General features: G+C 42.0%; 1 protein-coding gene across 8 annotated transcripts in view; it reads left to right on the top strand.

Annotated features, from left to right (window-relative positions):
- The window catches only part of SH3KBP1 (SH3 domain containing kinase binding protein 1), a 1,961,420-nt gene that overhangs the window by 1,285,585 nt on the left and 652,523 nt on the right, over positions 1–23,312 (top strand). The window contains exon 1 of one of the 8 annotated variants that reach the window (XM_044072271.1): positions 7,937–7,982. The exons of the other annotated variants lie outside the window; for them this stretch is intronic. Coding sequence (XP_043928206.1) covers positions 7,952–7,982 — 31 coding nt within the window. The 5' untranslated portion in view covers positions 7,937–7,951. Of the gene's footprint in view, positions 1–7,936; positions 7,983–23,312 lie in introns of those variants that run through there. 8 annotated transcript variants of the gene reach the window in all.

The following is a 23,312-nucleotide window of genomic DNA, read 5'->3' on the forward strand; positions in this document are numbered from 1 at the left end:
TGTTCAACAAAGACTTCAGTTTAAAATGTCCACCTTCAGTTTAGACTCAGCACTTGTGAGACATTATAAGACAGGCAAACATTTTTCATGGTGGCACTCAATTACAATGAAAATGAATTAGTACATATGTTTTACTGGTATGTCATTATCCTTGACTGGGTAATTTTCTTGTAGTCTTCTTTCTTGCTTCATTACATCTATTGATTTTTTTCACTGCTTGATGCATGGCAAAATGTGCTTGTTTCTTGTCTGCTGTATATGTGAGGCAAACAGCAGATCCATGCTTAAACTGCAGAACTGGTCACTGATTCCTCCTGTAAAGGGTTAATACATTTACCCGGTCTCCCTTAACTCTAGTACTGAAATTACTAGTAATTTAAGGAGCATGTAAATAAAATGGTAGCTGTCCTATGAAAAGGCAAAACTGGCAGGGCATAAGTTACACTAAATATCATAACAGAAAGGGGCAGGAAGCCTGAATGTGTACTCAATGGAAGACGATAGCATGAATTCATTGGGCCAGATGAAGATGAAGGAATGGTGACCATATGATGAATCATTGTGTTTCATCAGGGTTGTACATAAGCTACAATGCAAAGCAAATTTTCCATGAGAAATTGCTCCATAATGAGGAGATATTAGTTAAGTCAAGAGGACAGAAAAGCTAAAAGAGATGTGTAGAGATCTTATGAGAAAAAATGATAGATTCATGTAATGGAACTGCATATGAGGGGCAGGCAATGACATAAGCATAAAGCTATGGTAATCACCACACAAAATGATAATTCAAAAAATGTGACAAAGTTAAATGTCTTGTTTGCCTTTGAACTTTTATTCTCTGTCATAACTTAAATATTTTCCATTTGCTTTGTCACCATTCCTAAGCATGTGCAGTTTGCTGAGAACTGAGAACGTTTTTTAACAAGTGCATGTAATATCTGGAATGCATTTTCTACAATTCTTTTTATTTTATTTCTTTATCTAATGTGGCAGTCCTTAGGCTGGAATCCATTTTTATTTAATCACATTTATAAATCTTGACATACTTAAAACAGTATTATAATAGTGTACATTAACACATAAAAACTTGATAAAATAAATGTCAGTTAATTTTCAGATATTTAGTTCCCACTTCATTTTAAAATTAGTGTACATTAACACATAAAAACTTGATAAAATAAATGTTAGTTAATTTTTCAGATATTTAATTCCCACTTAATTTTAAAATTGTTTCAGTGATATAATATATATCTATTAGATAGCTGAAACTATAAACTGCGGTGGTGGTGCTGTGGTAGCATTGTCGCCTCATAGAAAGACATTGTCCCGTTTGATTCTCAGCTAGAGCGTCTTCTGTGTGGAGGCATACGTGAATGGGGTGTGCCTTCGTTGAAGGTTGTGCGTCAGGGCTGGTAACCCGGTACGTAAAAATCCACTACCAATCATTAGCGGACCGGAGTTCCGCTGTGGCGACCCCTAACCGGGAAAAGCCGAAAGACACAAACAAAGATAGCTGAAACTACCTTTATGTACATTCTTGCTCAAAGTAATAGATGCATTTTTTAACAAACTTGGGTAATATATTTGACACATTTATTTATTTATTTATTTTACATTTGTTGACCGGGCTAGTCCAGCTGGATATATGTCCATTTTCAGTAGAGGCCCGGGGAGAACAGCTCCAAGACAGATACAAACAGCCAATAAGTAGTTGTTACATAAAAAAAAAACAATAAGTAGATATAGAAGATATTATATAAATTTAACAGTAAATAACATAAAAAATAGTATCCAGGTTCTTACTAGATACTTATCATTGAACTAAAGAAGATTAAATTAGTGGAGAGAGAACAGTTAGAAAATATTTTAGTAGCATTAATGATAGGTTAGTCAGGGTTGGTACAAGGGCACAGCCAGTGTGTTTTGATGAAGGTTTTTAGTTTTTGTCTGAAGAGTGGTAAGGAAGGAAGGGAAGTAAGTTCAATAGGTAGAAGGTTCCAGTTTTTCCCAGTTGTGTTTGAGAATAGAGAGTCCCCAGCCATGTTGTGAGACTTGTTGATGTTAACTAGGAGTTTATTTGAAGAACGCAAGGCATTAAGATTTTTGTAGGGGGTTAAGAGGTCTGAGAGTATTGGAGTATTGTTTGGCTGGTAAAGGACCTTATGGGCAATTGTAAGTTGGTTCAGTTGAAGCTGGTTTTGAAGTTCAAGCCATCCGAGTTGCTTAAGATTCTGACAGTGATGGGTTCTGAAGGGTTTACCAGTGGCTCATCTGGCAATATTATAATAAGAGGTAGCAAGTTTGAGAAGATTCTTTTTGGATAGGTTAGTGTATATTGGTGAGGCATAGAGTAGAGTAGAGATTAGATGGGAGTGGGCAATGGTAGTTCTTGCTATTGGAATAAGGAAGGGTTTGACTCTGTACAGGCAGCCCATTTTTCTGTTAACTGATTTTATAGTGTTGTTAATGTGGGTGTCGAAGTTAAGGTTGTTGTCTATTGTAATCCCAAGGGGTTTGGTGGTAGAGTCTGGGTGTATGAGGGTACCATTGTTAGAAATGACTGAGATATATATTGGTGTGGACCCACAAGTAGGAGTAAAGAGCAGGAGCTTTGTTTTTTTGGGATTCTATAGGAGGCAACACTTTAAGAACCATGTCTCAACTATGCTAAATACTTTCTGGGTTTGGCATTGCAGTTCAGAAGCAGATTTAGCTGTGCAGATTAATGTAGAGTCATCTGTATATTGTATACAAGTTGCAGTGGGAATAGCCAAGTAGAGATCATGATTAAAAATTGAAAATAAGAGAGGACCTAGAATGGAACCTTGGGGAACTCCCAGTGTGACTGGCAGGTGGGATGATAGATTATTTTCCCAGTGTGACTGGCAGGTGGGATGATAGATTATTTTCCCAGCGCACTGCTTGTTGCCTATTGCTCAGGTAGGAAGTAAACCACTTTATAGACTGAGTATCCAGGGAAAGCGATTTGAGAATATTTATAAGCAATGTGTGGTTTACCATATCAAAAGCCTTTGAAAGATCAATAAATAGTGCTGAAGAGAGTAAATTGTTATTGCGGTTTCTTATTCAGCAATGATTTTATTTTTTTATGCAACAAAGTGTGCTATACTTTTGGCCACACAAATGACCTCAGGTTACCAGTGGAACACCCAGTAGATCATTCACTCATCTCACCCCTTGTGCAGCCTGGCAATAGAACAGCTGACTAATAGTTTTGTGGAAAAAACTGTGTAATAAGTTTAAATGAAGATTTTAGCCTCGTCACTTTATGGTTAAAAATGCCAAGTCATCAGTACCATTTCAGTTATGAAATGAGCTCAAAATAATTACTTCCTAGCATGGTTACTTCTTTGGGGGACATGTCCCTTCCTCCAAAATGCCACGATAGGAGACTTAACGTCTGTGTACAAAACCTAGTATCCACAGCTTTTATTTTTGCATTATCAAACAATTGTACATTATACACCTAATATTTACCTTGATTTCACAATTGTATTATTCTGTTTCTGCTGCAGCTTTAAATCATCTGTACATTATATTATTTTTACTAATGCTTATAAATGCTTGTTATTCCCTTGCATCATTTGTATGTACTTAATAATGTTTGAAAATGTTGGTACTGTTATATTTGTCTGTGGTTGCATTGTAAATCTTACATACCTTATGTAGTAAGGGTCTTCTACCAGTCTATCAATCCAGTTAACAAAAACAAATAAATAAATGATAGAAGGTTGTGGCCTTTGTTGCGAGATTGCAGAGAGCCCCTCTCACACACACACACACACACATACATATATTATATATATATATATATATATATATATATATATATAGATAGATAGATATATATAGATATATATATATATATATATATATATATATATATATATATATATATATATATATATCAATAGAATGACAGTAGTGTAAGCCATTGGCATCTTGCACAGCTTCTCGTACTTATTTTCAATTTCATTTTTTTTTGGGGGGGGGGGGTCAAAAACCAGGGACACATTTTAAACATTGCCTGTATAATTATGGAAAGTTGCTAGAATAAAATGTTGTGTTACCATCATGCATTTAATTGCTAAGACTTGAACCCAGGACCCTGTGCACTACAGTCAGAGCAACATACCACTATGCCAAATCGGCAGTTTCCTGAAACAAAGGAAGACTGAAACTTAAATGACTATCATTTACTGAATTCGGTCCTCACTCCTCACCATAGCTCTCAAACCCTCAGCACAAAAAACCTGGACAAAGCCAATAATGGGGGAATACAGACCCAAAATAGGGACACATTTCAAATACTGATCTTATAAACTTAGAAAATTGCTAGAATAAAAGGTTTTGTGTTACCATTTATTTTCTGAAGAATATGAAGTCTGAAATTCAAATGCCTGTCATTTAGTTAATTCAATCTTTTAGTGATTTGCATAAATTCACAAGTGGTGGTGGCAAGGGACTTTAGGCTCTTTTTACCTGTACTGAAGGTACAGGGTTTGAGCCTGAGTACCTCTAGCCACCAGGTGTATTCATATGGGGGCATTTATACGCACACACACACACACACACACACACACACACACACACACACACACACACACACACACACACACACACACACTCTGTTCCAAATAAAGCAGTTCTGTGAGTATGAGCAGTTCAGTTACCTCATGTAAGGATTGTCTCCCAAGCAGAAGAAATAACTCCAAGCAGGAGCATCTGTCATGCTTTTAACGATACCCTTGTCATTTCCTGCCTGTTCACAGATCCACTTAAATCAAACAGTGAGCCGGAAATGTGTGCCTTTGAGCACAGTTCTGAGAGGCTGACGGAGCTGATGTCATTGTGTATGTGACAACGTCAGCTCAAAAAATGGGAAGCAAAAAATTAAAGGAAAAAAATTGGAAATGACGGGGTGCCACTTGGGAATCCTGGCACCCCATTATGTGGATCTCAAAACTCGGTAAAAAACGAATAATTCGGGATGGTTGGGAGGTATGACTGGCAGCATTAGAATGCTGGGTCAGGTGGACATAGGAGTAGTACTGTGTGGCACTAGCTAAGAGGCAGTGTCTGATTCATAACTGTGTGTCAGATATGTGTGTGTGTGTGTGTGTGTGTGTGTGTGTGTGTGTGTGTGTGTGTGTGTGTGTGTCTATGGATACAAATCCAACAGACAGTGCAATGCTATTCAAGGGCATGATGGACTGGTTTTGAGTATTAACAGGAGATTTATGAACTGACCATGTATGTCCCTATCAATGGTGGCACCCTCTCCAATCCCAAGCATACAAACAGGATGGATTGCTGCATGAGCAAGAATACTGGGATGTGCTACAGGTGGCCTCAGCACAAACACCCCTTCTGCTTCTGCATCCATGGCATCCTGCAGTGCTCTCAACACTAATGGTGGTGTGGAGGTGGTGTGCTGCAAGTCCTACACCATGCTGTCTCCCTCCTGTGGTGAGGTTCTCCATTGGAGACAGAGGTCGACCAGCCATGGAAAGAGCAGTGGCTATGATGGGTGGCTGCAGAGGCACATCTGTAGTGTACAGACTCACAGACATCCTATGAAGCCTCCCTATAATGTTGCACATTTCACCCTTGCACTCCCTCATGTCACCAAGCAGACCACATACTATTCAGATCAGCTCAGCTATGGCTGTATTGGTATCTTCCTGTACCTGTATAATAGCCCTGCACAGTTGTTGCATAGTGACCATAGAGGTGGCACCTGCGGCATAGCTGTCCACCAGTATGTGCTGACTCCTGATGTCCTTCTCAAGTTCAGTGGAGCTGGTGGGAACCATGTGTGCCCCTGCCACTGGAGATGAAGGTGTTCCCTATGCTGATCTGTTGGCCTCATCCTGTCATGTGCTACAGATCCAGCAGTGGATTTGCCTGCCATTGGTTGGCAACCTCCCTGACAATGATGTACAGTGTGAATGTCACATACAGTAAGCCCATGCCCAACGTACACAAGAATTCAGTCACAATTTAGGCATACTTCACCTGGTACATATTTAGGAAGAAGAAGGCCATCCATGCATCTGAGGCCTTAGATAAATCCTCCCATGATCCCTGATACAAGCATGACAGGTGTATTTGCTGCAAACTCCAATGGAGCAAGACCAGACCAACAGATATTGTTGATGTTACTATAGACCCACTTCACCTTCCAACTACAATGACATAAACACACATGCACACAGACACAGAGACACACACACACCCGCTTTGCCACAGCTGCAATGTATAAGAGAAAGTGAGTGTGACTGTACATGGACACACCAGTCACACAGTCACACCATGGAGGGATATGAAATACAGGAGCTACTACATGTACTGTCCTTGGAGATACATGAGATAATTCCCCCAAACTCCTCTTCTCACAGTGGAAAACCTACAAATAATGTATCAGTGTCTCTCAGCAGAAATGCATGGAGTGATCAAAGGGCTCACAAACAGTACTGTTGCTTGACAGCTGTAACCCTTCCTTACAGGACAACACAGTGTATAGACCAGCATATATGAGTTAGATAGAGACAAGAAGAACACATTCCAAGACTTGCACATCAGCATAGAGTTGGACACATGGCCCTTAGCCTAAACCAGGGCCTATGTGTTCCACATAGGACCAAGTCAAACATATCATACCGTACTGTTTTGCAGTTACACTATCATATACAACAGAAAGACCTTGACAGAAAATCCCACTCATGTTCACAGTACCCCAGACAGTGAGTATGCACCTGTTATCAGTTACAATCATGAATTTACCCCTACACCAACACAACTTATTTAGTTCAGAAAATAACACACACAAGTGCAACTAATGTACAGCTCAAAATAAAAATAATACCAGTCCCCAATCTCGTACCTTGCTTTACTGCTTGTGTATCTTGAGGACTCTATGCTTCCTTTAGTGAAGCCTCACATTGCAGGTTGCTCTGTGACAAACGTCTGTACCATAATAGCACAATAATGGCTGCTGCTGTTTTTATTGCACAGTTTCAAGGCTAATAGAGCAGTTGTTGTGCTAATGATGATATTTGGAGCAGATTTTTAAGAATTTCACTTTGTGTACTTCATCTGTGCCATTCTAGGAGGCGTCTTCAACATTGTGCACTCACGTAAATAACTGATAAGTGCTTTGTATAGGAAAGGTAGGTTTATGACCCCAACAAGAATGTCGGGGTAAATGCTTGTCATCTTTTGGCCTGTAGAGGTGCTAAACTTCAGAAATGGAAACATTATTAGGCACTGTGTCTGTGGTGCACTCATCACATGCTATAGTTTACACGTTAATGCCATCCTGCCATGCCACTCCATGTATATTCACAGTTAGCAATGTTGGCACCATGCCTGTTCATACTAATAAGATGCCTGAAGATGCATGTCATATTTTGACAACAGCAACATGCATGAGAGGGATACCATTTTTTTTCTCTGAATTGTGACTTGCTGTATGGCCATGGCTTCTGAAGGCACTGAGCATGGCAGGGCTTCTAGGTTGTGCTCAAAGAAGAAAGATATCTCTGTACTTTGTATTCAGAGACCACAGGGAGCACAGGCTGGAGGGCTCATATGTGAGTTCTCAGTGTAAACTGGATGCCTGGCATATGATTTCCAGAGCAGTGACTGCTGCTACTGGCATATTCCACTCTGGCAAGTGCTGGCACCATTAAAATGACCTGAAGAGATGTCATTCTGACCTTCTAAGCCAGAGAGAAGAAGTGGTCAGAGAGAGAGATAGAGAGAGTACATCTAAGATGTACAGTTAGTATGCAGGGTAGATGGCTGCCCTGTTATTGAAGGTATAGCTAAATGAGCTCTTGCCGAGCACTTAGTTATTGATGCTTGTATTTGTTCCTGTTGTTTTTCAGTTCAAGACCAAATTTTGGAGAATAAGCTGCTGTACTAGATGAGACTGGAGCATCTGTTCAGATGCAAATGTGAGTATGATGCCTGTCATAACTAGTTTTGTATATGATAACAATATTGTATTACTCTCAACTATAATTATGTAGAGCTACCTGTACCACATATATGTGATGCGTTGATAATTTAATTGCACAGTCTATGCGATTAGGGGATCCTCACAGTCCACATTAGTAGGGCATGCTTGGCTCCATCTGCCCATGCAGCATACCCACTGCTACACGGTGTTCAATGTGCATGGCAGTTGGCACAATTAATCCACCATGGTCACTGCCGCAGAACAGGATGGCTTATGCAAGTAAAGGCATGCATCTCATCATATTGTATATGCATCATCCCACTGTATACCCAAGCAGTGCCACTTCCAACTGGCATACCACTGGCATAGTATAGCAGTTGTGTATCCGCCTACATTATCATGGTTGCTTACCATATGCTGACAACTGCCTGTGTTGATAACATTTGCTTGCCTGGCTTTGGTACACCTTACTGGCACCAACTCAGTCTTGGGCTGCACACATATTAAAACTGTCTAAGTCCACATAATTTTTCTTTGTATCTGTCCCATAAAACATACCCACAGAGACACACCTGCACAAACCCTCTTTGGCCTATTATGTCCAACATCACCATCATGAAATTATGGAAAACACAGACACTCACAGATCCCTGCAAAAGGTATGCTGCAGCTGCAACCTTATATGCACATCATCCAGTGGAGAAATTTGACATCATTTGATATTCTCCTCCTAGTTAGCAGTATTGTAGCAAAATGGCATGCCTATCAGCTGTTTTGTCCACCTGTAGGTACCCGTAAGACTGATCCTCAGGCACAGACAGGATAATAACATTCTGTCACTCTCACTGTCTCTGTTACTGTCCTTCTGTTCTATATATTTTTATTTTTATTTTTTTATTTCTTTCTATGCATGTTATACAGTTCTGCAGCTTCTGTCACAGCTGTGCTTGTGGTGCTGCAGTGATCACCACTCAGCCATCAAACCCATCCTTCTCCTATGGGCTTACAACAAATAAAGAAAATGACACAGACATGTATTTCATCTTGCTGTTGGGTAAAACCAGACTGTGCAAACCATTACACACCCCATGCTGCCCCAATATCTTTGCTCAAGAATCACACACCCAAAATCAGGAACAGATTTTAAATATTAGTCTTTCATACTCATGTTTGTCAGTGTTTATTGACGGCAGTTGACAGAATTTTACAGAAAGCCACACAGTTTATAGGGAACAGACCACATATATGGGGGGGATCTGAGACAGTTGAGACCTATACCTTCTTTACACACACACACACACACACACACACACACACACACACACACACACACACACACACACACACACACACACACACACACACACACACACACACACACACACACACACACACACACACACACACACACACACACACACACACACACACGCACACGCACAAGTTACAAATGCTTGTATTACTGTACTTAATTATCTTCTTGGGGGAATGTGAATGACTTAATTTCATAAATAGTGGCTTAGAAATATATCTTGATTCACTGTTTTCTCCTCTGTAGTGCAGTCCATAGCAATTCCCCTGTGCATATTCAACCTCTAATATAAATATAAATATAAACATGTGTGTGTGTGTGTGTGTGTGTGTGTGTGTGTGTATATATATATATATATAAATAAATACACACGTGCGTACATATACCTAGAAATGTACTAGAATAAGAAGCTTTGCATTAGTGTTTTCTGAAGGCTGCGAAGTCTGAAACATACATGGCTGTCATTATTTATTGACAACAATAATTTGCCAGAAAGGCACAGATTTTTCAAGGAATACTAGGTAAAGACACCTTCAGTTTATTTGTTCAAGAATTTTGGATAAAGCCAAAAGCAATGGGTGGACTAAGGCTCATATTTTAACTATCTTATTTTATCAGTTTGCTAACTAGATAAACCCACTGGACAAAGTGTCCCTTTTCAGGAGTAACCCTTGGGCACTGTTTGATTAAGTTGCTTGCTCAAAGTCACACAGAAGACAAATGGAGGTGGAAGGATTCAAACATTGTACTTTTGATTACAAGAAACAGTTTGTTAACATATCAGAGCCTTACATGCCTGACAGTTCTCATACACATAAAAAGTTAACAGAGCAATAGGTGCTGCATGAAGATATTTTCTGAACATTATGGACTATAAAACTGTAACAACTGGCATCGTTTACTGAAATCCTCAGTGATTTACCAGGAAAAAAGAAGTTACCCAGAAACATGGCATACATATGAGGCAAAATCAGAGATGTTCTGCAAAAATTGTGACATATAAGGGACAGACTACTCTAATTCACTTAAAATGTTAACAGAACAGCAGGGTTTGCATCAACATGCATTTTTAAACAGGAATAATGAAACTCTATGAATGGAATTATTGATTCATCATAAACCTTATTGATTTTAATCCTCAGTGGTTTATAAGAAAATGAAGAATTTAATGAAGGTCTGGTAGTTAGTGTAGGGGATTAAGGCTATAAACTGTTAATGTGTTCCTTCCTGTAATCAAGGTACAGTGTTCTATTATTTTATCTCCACTGTCTTCTGTGTTACGCGGAGCAAGTCACATAACCAAACCCTGCTAAAAATATAGAAAGCTCTCTTAACAAGTGGATTTTAAAAAGTACAGAGAAAAAAGTGACTGTTTGCATTTTCTGAGCTATAAGATGCTGGTTTCTGAACAGTAAGAGCTATGAAGCTCTAATAACTGTCATTGCCATTACCAGAATATGTTTCATCCAGCAAATTAGGTCCATCAATTTCATTTTGAGCCTTAGATCTCAGAGGTAAGTCAAGGATGTCCTTAGTAAGTAACTCAGTCCTTCAGCAGCTCAGACAACATCATTGGTAAGAAAATCAGTCCTTTAGCAGCTCAGGCAATTGAGGAGCAGCAGAGAGGCATGGTCATTACCATCTCTGGGGAGAGGGTCCTGTGAGCATCCATGACTGTGATCCCTAGTGGTGGCTGGGTTGTGGTTATCGGGAGGCTTGTCTAAAAAGGGGAAATAAGGTGGGGGAATGGCCGAGTCACTGTGGAGGCGGGGGCAAAATGTCTCACATCCCCTTTGCACATCCACCCTGAACTCCAACACAGGGACTACAAGGGAGGGGGGAGGAAAGTAACAATGAGGGCAGGTCATAAGAACCCCTTCCCTCGACTAGAAGATCAGCTGTAGTCCTTCCCCTAGGATGTCCTTAGTATCCTCATTGGACTTGGCTCAAAATTTGGGCATTGGGCAGGGATGAATTGGAGTGCTAGTAGACCCAGTAAAGGACATGGGGCACTGGGATAACTGTCAAAATGACAATAAAGGGAGAAAAAAATAACTCAAAACAAAGTCTTGAGTTAGCCTTTACATGTGGAATTATTAAGATATGTTTGAAGCTGTATGGTATGGTTTTGGTGATGTGGGTAAGTATGAATATATATTTGATGGTATTACAGAGCAGATGGTATCCTATCCGAAGAATTTTATTTAGGATGACTGACGTGATAATCTGGGTTATAACTGTTGTTGATGTTTTCAAACAGCTCCTGTACTGTTTTGAAATATAATAAGGGATAACTAAGAATTTTATTCAATGGCAAATCTGGTAGAATATGAAGAGTTCTTAGAAAGTACAGGTTGCTAGGGTGAGGATGGGTAGCCACATTCTCTGTTATGTTCCTGAAAATGTTATCATTAATAATTTTATCAATTTCAGACTTGAGAAAGTTTTTTTTCATCTCACCACTGCTGACTGCAGGCAGCTCCATTCTTGCAGTAAATAGTCCAAACCTTGCAGCTTCCATGCCTTGGTAGGCTCCCCAGTGCGCCCCATACCAGGAGTCTGTCCCTTGTGCACAGAATCATACCTTGGCAAGCTCTCCAGAGTGCCCCACATCAAGCGGGTGTCTCTTGTGCACAGAATCATGACTTGGCAGGCTTCCCAGTATGCCCCATGCCAGGAGGGTGTCTTTTCTGCACAGAATCATGCCTTGGCAGGCTCCCAGTGTACTCCATATCAGGAGGGTGTCCTTTGTTCACAGAATCTGCCATTTCATGCTAGGTTTTTGGAGTTGCATCTGCTGGTACAGACTGGGAGAAGGCAAACGAGGCACTGTCATATTACATTCACTGAGGGATTTCTCACTGGGCTAATCCCACAACCATGGTGGCATAGTCATTGCATATGTTGGTTGGGCATTAAGATATAGCCTTGAGAGCATGTACAACCAGCCATAGTGACCGCTCTTTTTATCTCCCACCCCTCCAGACTGCAGCCTGCTTTAAGGTCTGGCCTCCACCATGGCTCCTTGGGAGGATCCACCATGCATGCCCCTCCCCCAGCATAAACACATCCGTCCTGCTCTATTCTACCATCAAGCTTCCCAAGCTGCTAAAATATTGTTCCTTTGCAGCCTTAGAATGAACTGTTATGCTTTTTCCTGCCCTGTACTTGCTTAAGATGTAGGTAAACACCTCTTACAGCTGATTGAGTCATCTCAGTTTCACTTCATGCCTGAGGTGTGTATTAAGCAGCAAAGCTAGATGAATATGATTTACAGGCAGTACTTGCAGGCATTGAAAACTGATATTTTCAACATGTTGTATGATATATGCTGCCTTTATGATCCTGCATGGCCATATATATATTGAAAGCAAACAAATTGTTTTTGAACTGAAATCAGAACATTTTAATGATATAGTTAATAAAGTGTATAGTGATTTTTCTATGGTTTGTGTCTTAATGGAAAAAAGATTCACAGATTTAAACTCCATAGTTTACACAGAAATGCTATTAATCATTTAGTTAGAGATGTGAGTTATAACTTATATTAGCAGAGTCTGGACTGTAAATTAAGTGGTTTGTATGCGGGACTGGTGGAGTTATTGAGTAATTCATTATGGTTTCTTTGCTTAAAATGTTAAGAAGACATTGTTAATTCCAAGCCAACCAGTTTTTAGCATGTGTAATTGAAACAGACTGGTGTTGCATGATCTTTTGGGTTTTTTGTTAGTGCAGTAATAAGAGGTAACTAGACGTGCTTTTTTTTTCTTTTCTCACTGTTCTGTTTCTCTACCAGAGAGCATTTTGTTTGCTTTTACATCATTTTTGTTCTTCTAGTTGGAAGGACATGGGCACTGAATGAAGGACTTTAAAATACTCTAGAAGAAGATTCTCTTTAATCCTAAACTGAGGAAGAGCTACCAGAATGGGTGCAAAAAATGCAGTAGGCAGAATGGGAAAATAGGATATGAATGTAAGGTAATTTTGTGCAATGCCAAGAGCCTGGGTAAAAATCATTTTACGTGCTGTGCTCACAAAAAGTGACAGCAATGCTGAAGATATAACAGAAGTGCACTACCCTCATTCACAGTATACAGAAATGAGCTGGCTGCAGTGGATAAGGGCAGTAATATGACACTGCCCTCATTCACAGTATACAGAAATGACCAGTAATGTGGCACTACCATCATTCATGGTATACAGAAATGAGCTGGCTGCAGTGGATAAGGGCAGTGATATGACACTGCCCTCATTCATAGTATACAGAAATGACCAGTAATGTAGCACTACCATACAGAAATGACCTGGTTGCAGTGGATAAGGACAGTAATATAGCACTACCCTCATAAAAAAAGAAAGGACAATCAATAAAATGAGCACAGAACAGGTCAGCATGCACTCAGGAAGGTATAAAGTGTACTTTGGCACAGATGCATAAGAAAGGAAAGGTAGTCAGAGTTAGATATTGACACTAAAACCAGAGAGAATATATGCAGTCTGTCATGATTAGGTACTTTATACAGACCTCCATCCTTGGCTAAGAGGAACAACAACAGTTTTTGTAATGGGCGTAGAGGTGGGGCATTCTTTTAACTGTAAATTGAGAGATGCCCACTTTAAAAGTGAGGAGGGAGATGGCAATAGTAGAAGTGCTGATGAAAGTGAGCCTTAAGCTTAAAGATGAAGGTGTCGGTCACAAGGGGCAGTATTCCTGACCTTCTGTTCACTGGCTCAGAAATGGCAGGAGGAGGTGTGGGGGTACGAGGCATTTGACAGCAACACTCCCATGTTGGAATGGTTTATGGTCCATGCAATTAGAGTAGAAAGGGAAGTGCAGACAAATATCCGTGTTTATAGTAGGATAGATATTTATGTTTTAAAAAACACCCTAAAATATTGAGGGTGCAGAAAGTGGCAGCAATGTAGAAGATGCGTCAAGAAAGAAGTGAAGAGTGCACTGAAATCCTGTATCATTTCAAGGAACAGCAAGTGCGAACCAATCTAGCTAAAGACTAAGATAATGGCTGAATACATGAGAAATGAATACAGCATGCAGAAAGACAGGTGTGTGTGTGTGTGTGTGTGTGTGTGTGTGTGTGTGTGTGTGTGTGTTTGCATATGTGTATGCATGTGCGTGTGCGTGTGTGTGTGTGTGTGTGTGTGTGTGTGTGTGTGTGTGTGTGTGTGCTTGCGTGTGTATGTGTGTGTCCTTATTTGGTAGAGCTGTTGGACAAAGGCAACAACTAGATCAGGAAAAAAAGCAAGTGCCATCTGAGATGAGGACGGATGAAAAAAGAAGTTATGTCTTACCATAACGTTCCATCTGTATTGTCGATCCTTGTTCAGTCATTATGCATGGGTATCGGTTCCGAGCTCGGAACAGAGCCGGCCATTTTCCAAGCTCGCGTCAGCTTCAAACTCTCAAGCTAAACTCTTACCCACAATCCCCCTCTCCCTGTTACCTCAGATTGAGTTTGCAAGTCAAAGAAGGTAGAGGCTACCTCTGGTCAAATAACCTAAGAGAACCGGATGGTGAGAACCACTAGAAACCACAGGAAGGGGAAGGAGGGAGGGTCGTAATGACTGAACGAGGATCAACAATACAGATGGAATGTTATGGTAAGACATAACATCTTTATCTGATATTGTTAATCCTCATTCATTCCTTACGTATGGGACAGAGTCCCCAGCTACCTCTATTCCTCGGAGGCTCTCATGGAAGGACATTCCTGAGCACCATAGAACCGAAAGATGCTCTTCCCCTGGAGGCCAAATCCAATTTGTAACGATTGATGAAGGTATGAGGCATAGCCCAAGTTGCAGCTGCACAGATGTCATGTAAAGAAGCTTTGGCATGGAAGGCAGCAGAAGTTGCCACCAACCTTGAGCTTTCATGGTAGTGGGCAACGACATATTACGTTGTGTATAAATAAAGGTCACACAGTCCTTCAACCATCTAGCTAATGTGACCTTAGCAACAGCAGATCCTAATCTAGGTCCAGAAAAGGCCAAAAATAACTGGTCAGATTTACGAAAGGGTTTAGTCCTGTTTAAGTAAAAATGGATTTACCTGTGTATATCTAGGGTATGTAGGCAATACTCTCCTCTGCTTGAATGATTGGGAAAGAAAACTGGCAATTCAATGGCTTGATTAATGGACATTTTAGAGATCACTTTAGACAGAAATGACAGATTAGTTCTCAGAGACACTCTATCTCTATGAAAAATCAAGTATGGACTCTTGATACATAAGGCTTGAAGTTCAGAAATACGTCTGGCAGAACAAGGTTTTCCATGACAAATACTTGAGGTCGCAAGAAGAGGCTGGTACGAAAGGTGACATTGTCAGAGCTTGTGGAACTAATGATAAATCCCATGGTTGAATAGGTTCTCTAAAAGGTGGCTTCAGATGATTTACACCTTTTATGAAGGTCTTGCACAATTTATGAGACATAAGAGAGGAATCTTGGACACCCTCATGAAAATTAGAAATTGCAGCCAAATGAACTCTAATGATAGACCTGATTGAAACAGGTTGGCCAGATAGTCCAGTATTATCGACACTGGTGCTGAAAAGGGGTCTACTTGTTTATCTTTCAGCCAACAGATAAATCTTTTCCACTTGCTCAGATAAGTAATTCTAGTGGAAGACTTATGAGAAGCAATGAGAATATCATGTACTGGTAAAGAAAGAACATTCTGCCTGGCAATCAAGGGAAGTGCAGTAGCCAAGCTGTGAGCTTCAGGCTGTTCAAGTTGGGATAAATCAGGTTCTGTGGGTGTGAGATCAACTCTGGGGTTGGATGGAGAATCTATGGTTGATGTAGAAGGTGAGGCCAAAGGAAGGGGAACCAAATCTGTCGAGGCCAATATGGTGCTATGAGGATTACCTTGCTCTTCAACTGACGGGCTTTCTTCAAAAACTGGGCAATGAGGGGAAAGGGTGGAAATGCGCAAAGAAGACCCAAGGGCCAATTGTGGACTAGAGGGTCCCTGGGTTACTGTCCCAGAGGGGGAATCAGGGTGAAGTAGTTGCTGCATTTGTAGTTGGTCGGGGATGCAAACAGGTTGCAGCAAGGATGGCCCCAGCAGTGGAAGATCTCCGCCGCTATCAAGGGATTCAGGGACTACTCGTGAGGTTGAAGAATGCACCTGCTGAATCTGTCTGCTATCACGTTGGAACTCCTGGGAATGTGCATTGCTAGAAGAAAACGGTTGGTAGTCATATCCATTGCCATATCCTCATGGCCTCTTGACAAAGGGGGTAAGATATGGTTCCACCTTGCTTGTTGATGTACCAGACCACCGCCATGTTGTCTGATTGAACTGCAATTGTCCCAGACGACAGCAGGGGATGGAATGCTTGCAACGCCAGAAGCTCTAGAACATTTATATGCAGATGGGCCTCCAGTTCGCACCAAGTGCCTTGGACTGTCTGTCCCTGACATAACCCCCCACCCCACCCCATCAGGGAGGCGTCCGTGGTCACTGTGGCCTTGGGTTGCTGGGGGGAGAAGGGGCGAGACCATTGTGAGAGATTGTGTGTCATCCACCAATTTAAATCCTGTTTGCATCTGTGGGTTACTCGAATCATGGCTGAAAGAGGATGCTGAAAAGGATACCATTGGGTGAGCTGTAGCTATTGTAGAAGCCTCATGTGAAACCTGGCCAGGGGAACAATGGTGATGGAGGCTGCCATGGAACCCAACAGCTGTAGAACCAAGTGAGCCATGGATTTTTCCTTTGAAAGGATTGGAATTAGTTGTTGCATTATCCTTAGAATTCTGTGCTCTGGAATAGTAGCTCTGCAGTTTTTTGTGTCCAAGATAACCCCTATGAATTCTGTCGACTGAGATGGGGTGAGATTGGATTTCTACCAGTTTATGGTTATGCCTAGCCTTTGAGCAGCAAGGAGAGAGTATGCCAGGGCTTTTTCCAGTAGATGTCTGGTGGAGGTGGAAATGAGCCAGTCGTCTAGGTATGGAAACACCTGGAATCCTTGATGTCGCAGGTGAGCTGTGACAACTGCCATGCACTTTGTGAACACTCTAGGGGCTGTAGAGAGTCCGAAGGGCAGTACTTTGAACTGGTAGTGACTGGCTCCCGCACAGAAGTGCAGAAATCTTCTTGATGGCCTGTCCACCTTTATGTGGTAGTACGCATCTTGAAGATCTATAGAGCACATCTAATTGTCTTTTTCCAAAAGCGGGAGGATAGACTGTATTGTGACCATCTGGAATTTTTGTACTCTCACAAACATGTTAAATACACTGAGATCCAAAATTGGTCTCCAGTCCCCGGTTTTCTTTGGCACCAAAAATAGTCTTGAGTAGAATCCGGATCCTATCTGGACTGGACTATTTGGATGACTCTCTTTCTTAGCAGCTTTTCTATCTCTAGTGCTGCTTCTTCCCTTTGACTGGGTGGAACGTCGGGAAGATTTTTTGAAGGGACGGGACAAAGATCGAAGGGGATATGATAACCTCTGGTTATAATCCTTTGTATCCAGGAATTGGTGGTGATGGTTCGCCAGGCAGAAGGGTACAAGGAGAAACGTCTCCCAACCACCTCCATAGGAAAGGAGTTGGGCCACTCTTCAGGAGTGCTGGTAGGATTGACCAGGGAAAGAATCCGTGGAACCCTGGTTACACGGACCCCTTCTGCTCTAAAAGGAGCGTCTTCCCTGTGAGTTTCCCCCTCTGCCTCTGGGGGAAAACTCAGCCTGTGTGTCATGGAAAGGACCCTGAGATTTCTTGAACCATATCTTCCCACTCTTTTGGTTTCGGGAGAAAGCATGTTGAGGGGAAGAATAACGGACACCTATGGTAGAAAGGGTCTTACCATACTGTTCACATCTGGCTAGTGTGCTTTTAACTTTGGGCCGAAACAATGAGGAGGCCTCAATGGGGGCGTTAAGAAAAGAAGACTTAAAGGGTTCCGCGAAGTTGCACAAGCGCATCCAGGCGTGTCATCTCAAGATTGCAGCTGAACCTGCTGCTCTAGCTGCTTCTTCTGATGCATGAGATATCAGTCGCATAGAGGAGATACATATAGATTCAGTGGTGGCCAGCTGAGAGGCCACTTTTTCACGGACCTCATCAGACACGGCACCAGCCAAGGTTTCAGAGAGCTTAGAAACCAGATCCCTCTGAAGCCTGGTAAAATGTGCCATATAATTCAGGGACCTGATAGCAAAGGTCACTGAAGCAAAGGTGCACTTTCCTATCCTGTCCAGGGCCTGGGACTCTTTGTTAGGTGGATGGACAGTCTGGCTTTCTTCTTCTGCCAGATCCTTTTTTGTTGCAACCACCACCACCAAAGCATCCGCACGAAGACATTTGGACCAATGGGGATCCGAAGCAGGAGGGGACAAAATCTTATCTGGCCTCTGGGGAATAGCTTTGATGGTATCAGGAGCCTTCTAAGCATGCTGCACAATGAGCCGGACAAGTTCATCGGCAGGTGGAGTAACCCAGGAGGTAGGAGGCCAGGCGCAAAAGGACTGCAGGAACACAGATTCCTCAGAGGTCAGATTAGAGGACTGCCAGTCACCTCTCTGTTTCAGGATTTTGAGGATATCACCGAAGGATACCTCAGAGGATGACCGAGGGGATCCTTCCCCTTTATCGAAATCTGTGTCTTCGGTGAGGGACTCCTCTGTGTCGGATGAGATGGGCACCGAGTCTGCCTCTTCTGTGGACAGGCCTGTTTCTCCCTCAGTCTTCGTGAGGTCCACTAGAAGCCTTTCCGAACATGATGTGTTGTGTCTTGTGGACCAGGTACTCTTGGCCAGAGGTATCCCACCCCTCAGGAACTATCCTAAATTGGGAGGTGATCACCCAACTACGAAGACCCCTTCTTATTCTCCTCCTTCATTACTTTTGTAGTCCATGGATGTAGCATAACATGAACACATGTTCGGAAGACTGAGGGAGTCCATGTTCTTCCTCTTACACAAACTTTTCTGGTGGACTTCCTCAGCGGGAGAAGTTGGAGAAGACAGCGAAAAAGGGGATTTCTGAGGGAAAATGACCTGTGGCCCTTGCACCCGGTGTCCGCTAGATATGACTTGTGAAACCAGTGTACCAGAGGAGGGTGGAGATATAGACAGTCTGGTATCGCCAGCAGCAACGAAAGCCTTCTCCATCAGTTGGAAGGCTGGTCCACCTGAAGAGGAGTGTATGTCTAGGACAGGGGTCACCCCTCCTCTAAGTGGCTCAGCCTGCCGACCCGGATTCCCTAGATGGCTGTGGAGCAGCAAGCTATGCGTGTCACAGCTGACATCCTGGGTCATAGCAAAACTTTCCTGCCATGAAGGCAACTGTGGTTCCTTAGAGAGATACATAAAGGGAACCGCAGAAGGGGAAGACTGTGCTACATCCATGGACTACAAAAGTAATGAAGGAGGAGAATAAGAAGGGGTCTTCGTAGATGGGTGATCACCTCCCAATTTAGGATAGTTCCTGAGGGGTGGGATACCTCTGGCCAAGAGTACCTGGTCCACAAGACACCACACATCATGTTCGGAAAGGCTTCTAGTGGACCTCACGAAGACTGAGGGAGAAACAGGCCTGTCCACAGAAGAGGCAGACTCGGTGCCCATCTCATCTGACCGCACCAAGGACAACGGAGCCGAGAATGACTGGACTACTGTTGTCTGCACCAAAGAAGTCATCGGTGCCGAGGTCATTGTCCACCCCGACACAGGGATCGGTGCCGAAGGGGTTATCAGTGCCGAAGTTGGAACTGACAAAATTGGAGTCAACAATAAAGGCGTCGGTTCCGAGGAAGATCTTGGAGCCGACGCGGTCAAGGTCTGCACCAACTGAATGGTCAGTGCCGATACAGTGGTAATGGTCTGACAGAGCTGAAATCACTAATGGAGCCGAAGGCCTCGGTGCCGAAGTTCTAGGAACCAAAAGCAGTGGGGCTGACTGAGAGAGCTCCGGAGCCGAAACTTTAGCCTTTTTAGGTTTTGGTTGGCAGGAGTCCCCAGCCGGGGACGAAGGCAAAGATTTAGCCTTAGTAGGAACATCCAAGGTTTTCTTATGGGCTCTAGGAGGGGTTGAGACCTCCGACCCAGAAATAGCCAATGAAAAGGGAGATTTTAGAAGTCCCTTCAGTATCAGCTTGTTTTCCTTTCCAACAAGGTTCTATTAGAAAAGTTCTCACAAATAGTACAGGATGGATCAACAGACAAATGGGAAGCTCCCAAACGATAAACACACAAAGAGTGTGCATCAGAAGGAGGCAGTTTGTGTCCACAATCAGAACACAGCTTAAACCCCAGACTACCTTTTTTATCTGCCATGACAGCAAATTAATTAATAGAAAAATACCAACAATGGTACAAGAGAGTACCCGAAGGTATGAGAGAAAAAGGGAAAAAGATTACCAACGATGCTAAAGAGAGAATACCTCGCAGTAAAAATGGTAAAGAAAAAGAAGAAAAACCTAAAGAAATTATGAACGTTAGATGCGATAGGGTAAGAGACAATAAAATATGAACTTTTCTGATAGAAAAGTAATCTGTAAAGCTATTAAACAACAATTGACTATACTTAGCTCAAGAGAAGTAGCTTGACACGACCAAATGGCAATGCAGCAAACTAAATCTGAGGTAACAGGGAGAGGGGGATTGTGGTTAAGAGTTTAGCTTGAGAGTTTGAAGCTGGCGCAAGCTTGGAAAATGGCCAGCTCGGTTCCGAGCTCGGAACCGATACCCATTAATAAAGAATGAACAAGTATTAACAATATCAGATTAATTATTTAGATGTACTGGGAAATCCCAGATGATTTGCTCAGATGTTGTTTTACTGGAAAGAAGGTGTTGAGAAAGTTGAAGACGAGACAGTAGCACTTTACCTCAGTATTTGTAGAGGAACTACAGGGGCACATGCTTCCACAAAAAAAGTATGTTTAGGAGGAGATAAGCAGGGAAGAGAATGAGTATGGAAGACATTCAGCGACAAAAACTCAAGAGACCTGGGAAGATAAAAGTGAGCTGCTAGCTAAATTTGACAGCTTTACCATAAAAAGTGAAGTGTTGTCATAGGCTGAACAATGTAAAAGTGGTTTCCAAAGACAAAGAAGGAGCTGGCAAGTATAGCCCATTTACTGACACTTTCATCCCTTTGGAAGGTCACAAGAGTAGCTGTCTGGGCCAGGATGTGGGATTCTGAATAATAATTGCCTTTTTGAGGAGCAAGCTTCATGTAAAAGAGGTGAATGAGAGGGAGGATAGAGGAATGGTTAGGATGCAGGGAGTAGAGTTGACAAAGGTGGATGAGTTTAAGTACTTGGGATCAACAGTTCAGAGTAATGGTGAGTGTGGAAGAGAGGTGAAGAAAAGAGTACAGGCAGGGTGGAATGGGTGGAGAAGAGTGTCAGGAGTGATTTGTGACTGACTGGTACCAGTAAGAGTGAATGGGAAGGTCTACAAGAGGGTAGTGAGACCAGCTATGTTATATGGGTTGGAGACAGTAGCACTGACAAAAAGGCAGAGCTGGACGTGTCAGAGTTAAAGATGTTAGAATTTGCAGTGGGCGTGAGGCGGATGGACAGGATTAGGAATCAGTATATTAGAGGGTCAGCTCAGGTTGGACGGTTTGGAGACAAAGCCAGAGAGGCAAGATTGCATTGGTTTGGACAAGTGCTGAGGAGGAATGCTGGGTATATTGGGAAAAGGATGCTAAGGATGGATCTATCAGGTAAGAGGAAAAGAGGAAGGCCTAAGATAAGGTTTATGGATGTGATGAGAGAGGACATGCAGGTGGGGTTGATATAACAAAGCAAGATGTAGAAGAGAGGAAGAAATGGAAACAGATGATCTGCTGTGGCAACCCCTCACAGGAACAGCTGAAAGAGAGCAGACGTGACTGGGTCATCTATGGACAAAACATAGTGGATAAGATGCTTTTGTACTTCAGCAAAATAAGACTGACACTTTATCATCCAGTAGCATGGCTGCTAAAATAAAGGGTAGTTAGACTAAATTCCAGGATGGCAATAATGATAAACTGAATAGAAACAGAAAGTGTCAGTTCATGCTACCTCTGCAGTAAATTCTGCTGACCAGTGAGATTTTGTGGACTGTATTATTATAAATGACCTTGTCTACCATATTTATCTCAGATGTTTTGTTGGGGCTGGAAAGCATGATCAGTCTGTTCACTGAAAACATCAATATCGGTGCAATGTACACTAATCACTGGTAACTGGCGTATCTTTCAGGATGTGCTTGTAGCTGTTTGCTTTGGTTAGGATAATCCAAAAAAAAATCTGCTGGGAAGGGTGGCTGGGGGAAGCAGAGTAAAAAAAAAGATCTCTGAGACTATAATAATCCATGTTATATTACTTGACATACTTTGAAGGCACAATGTAGAAAGCCCCCAGACCAGTGAGTTACATAGCTAGAGATATGGACTTGAGAGGTAGTGAAGTTATTTTTTGTTTTTGCAGAACATTACTAAATACCATCTTTAATACTTTGTCTAGTTCTAGCAACCATAAAGAGAAGAGAAGAATATAGACTGGCAGAAAATGTGCAATGGGGATACAGTAATATGAGGAAAGACGAGTGCGTGTTATGTAGCAGAAGAGCAGTGGGCAATATGCATAAAGTGCATGATCACATGGCAAGCATAAGAGAAGTAGCTGAAGAAGATAGACAGGAGTTGACGGACATGTGGCAGTTTGGGGAGGCAATTTTTAGCTGAGCTAAGAAAATGACTTTTAGAAGAAGTGGAAGGTCCCTAAAGTGTATTACTAGAAGGGAATGGTGGAATTTGTCAACATATAGATTTCAGAAGGACTTCCAAGATGGCTGCACACTGAGTAACACCTAAATTTCAGCTCTCCCAGTGTGAAAACAAAACGTCAGAAAAGACAGCGAGTGAATTTGTTTTTCTGGGGTAAATTTCAGTTACCGGTTAGTAAGTGCACTTCCTGGATGCCAGCAAGGAAGAAACTTAGATAACTGAAAAAAAAAAAAACACAAAAGGTGACAAGAAA

The sequence above is a fragment of the Protopterus annectens genome, chromosome 5.part0 (assembly GCF_019279795.1).
Source record: "Protopterus annectens isolate FY-2018-M chromosome 5.part0, PAN1.0, whole genome shotgun sequence".
NCBI classification, from domain to species: domain Eukaryota; kingdom Metazoa; phylum Chordata; order Ceratodontiformes; family Protopteridae; genus Protopterus; species Protopterus annectens.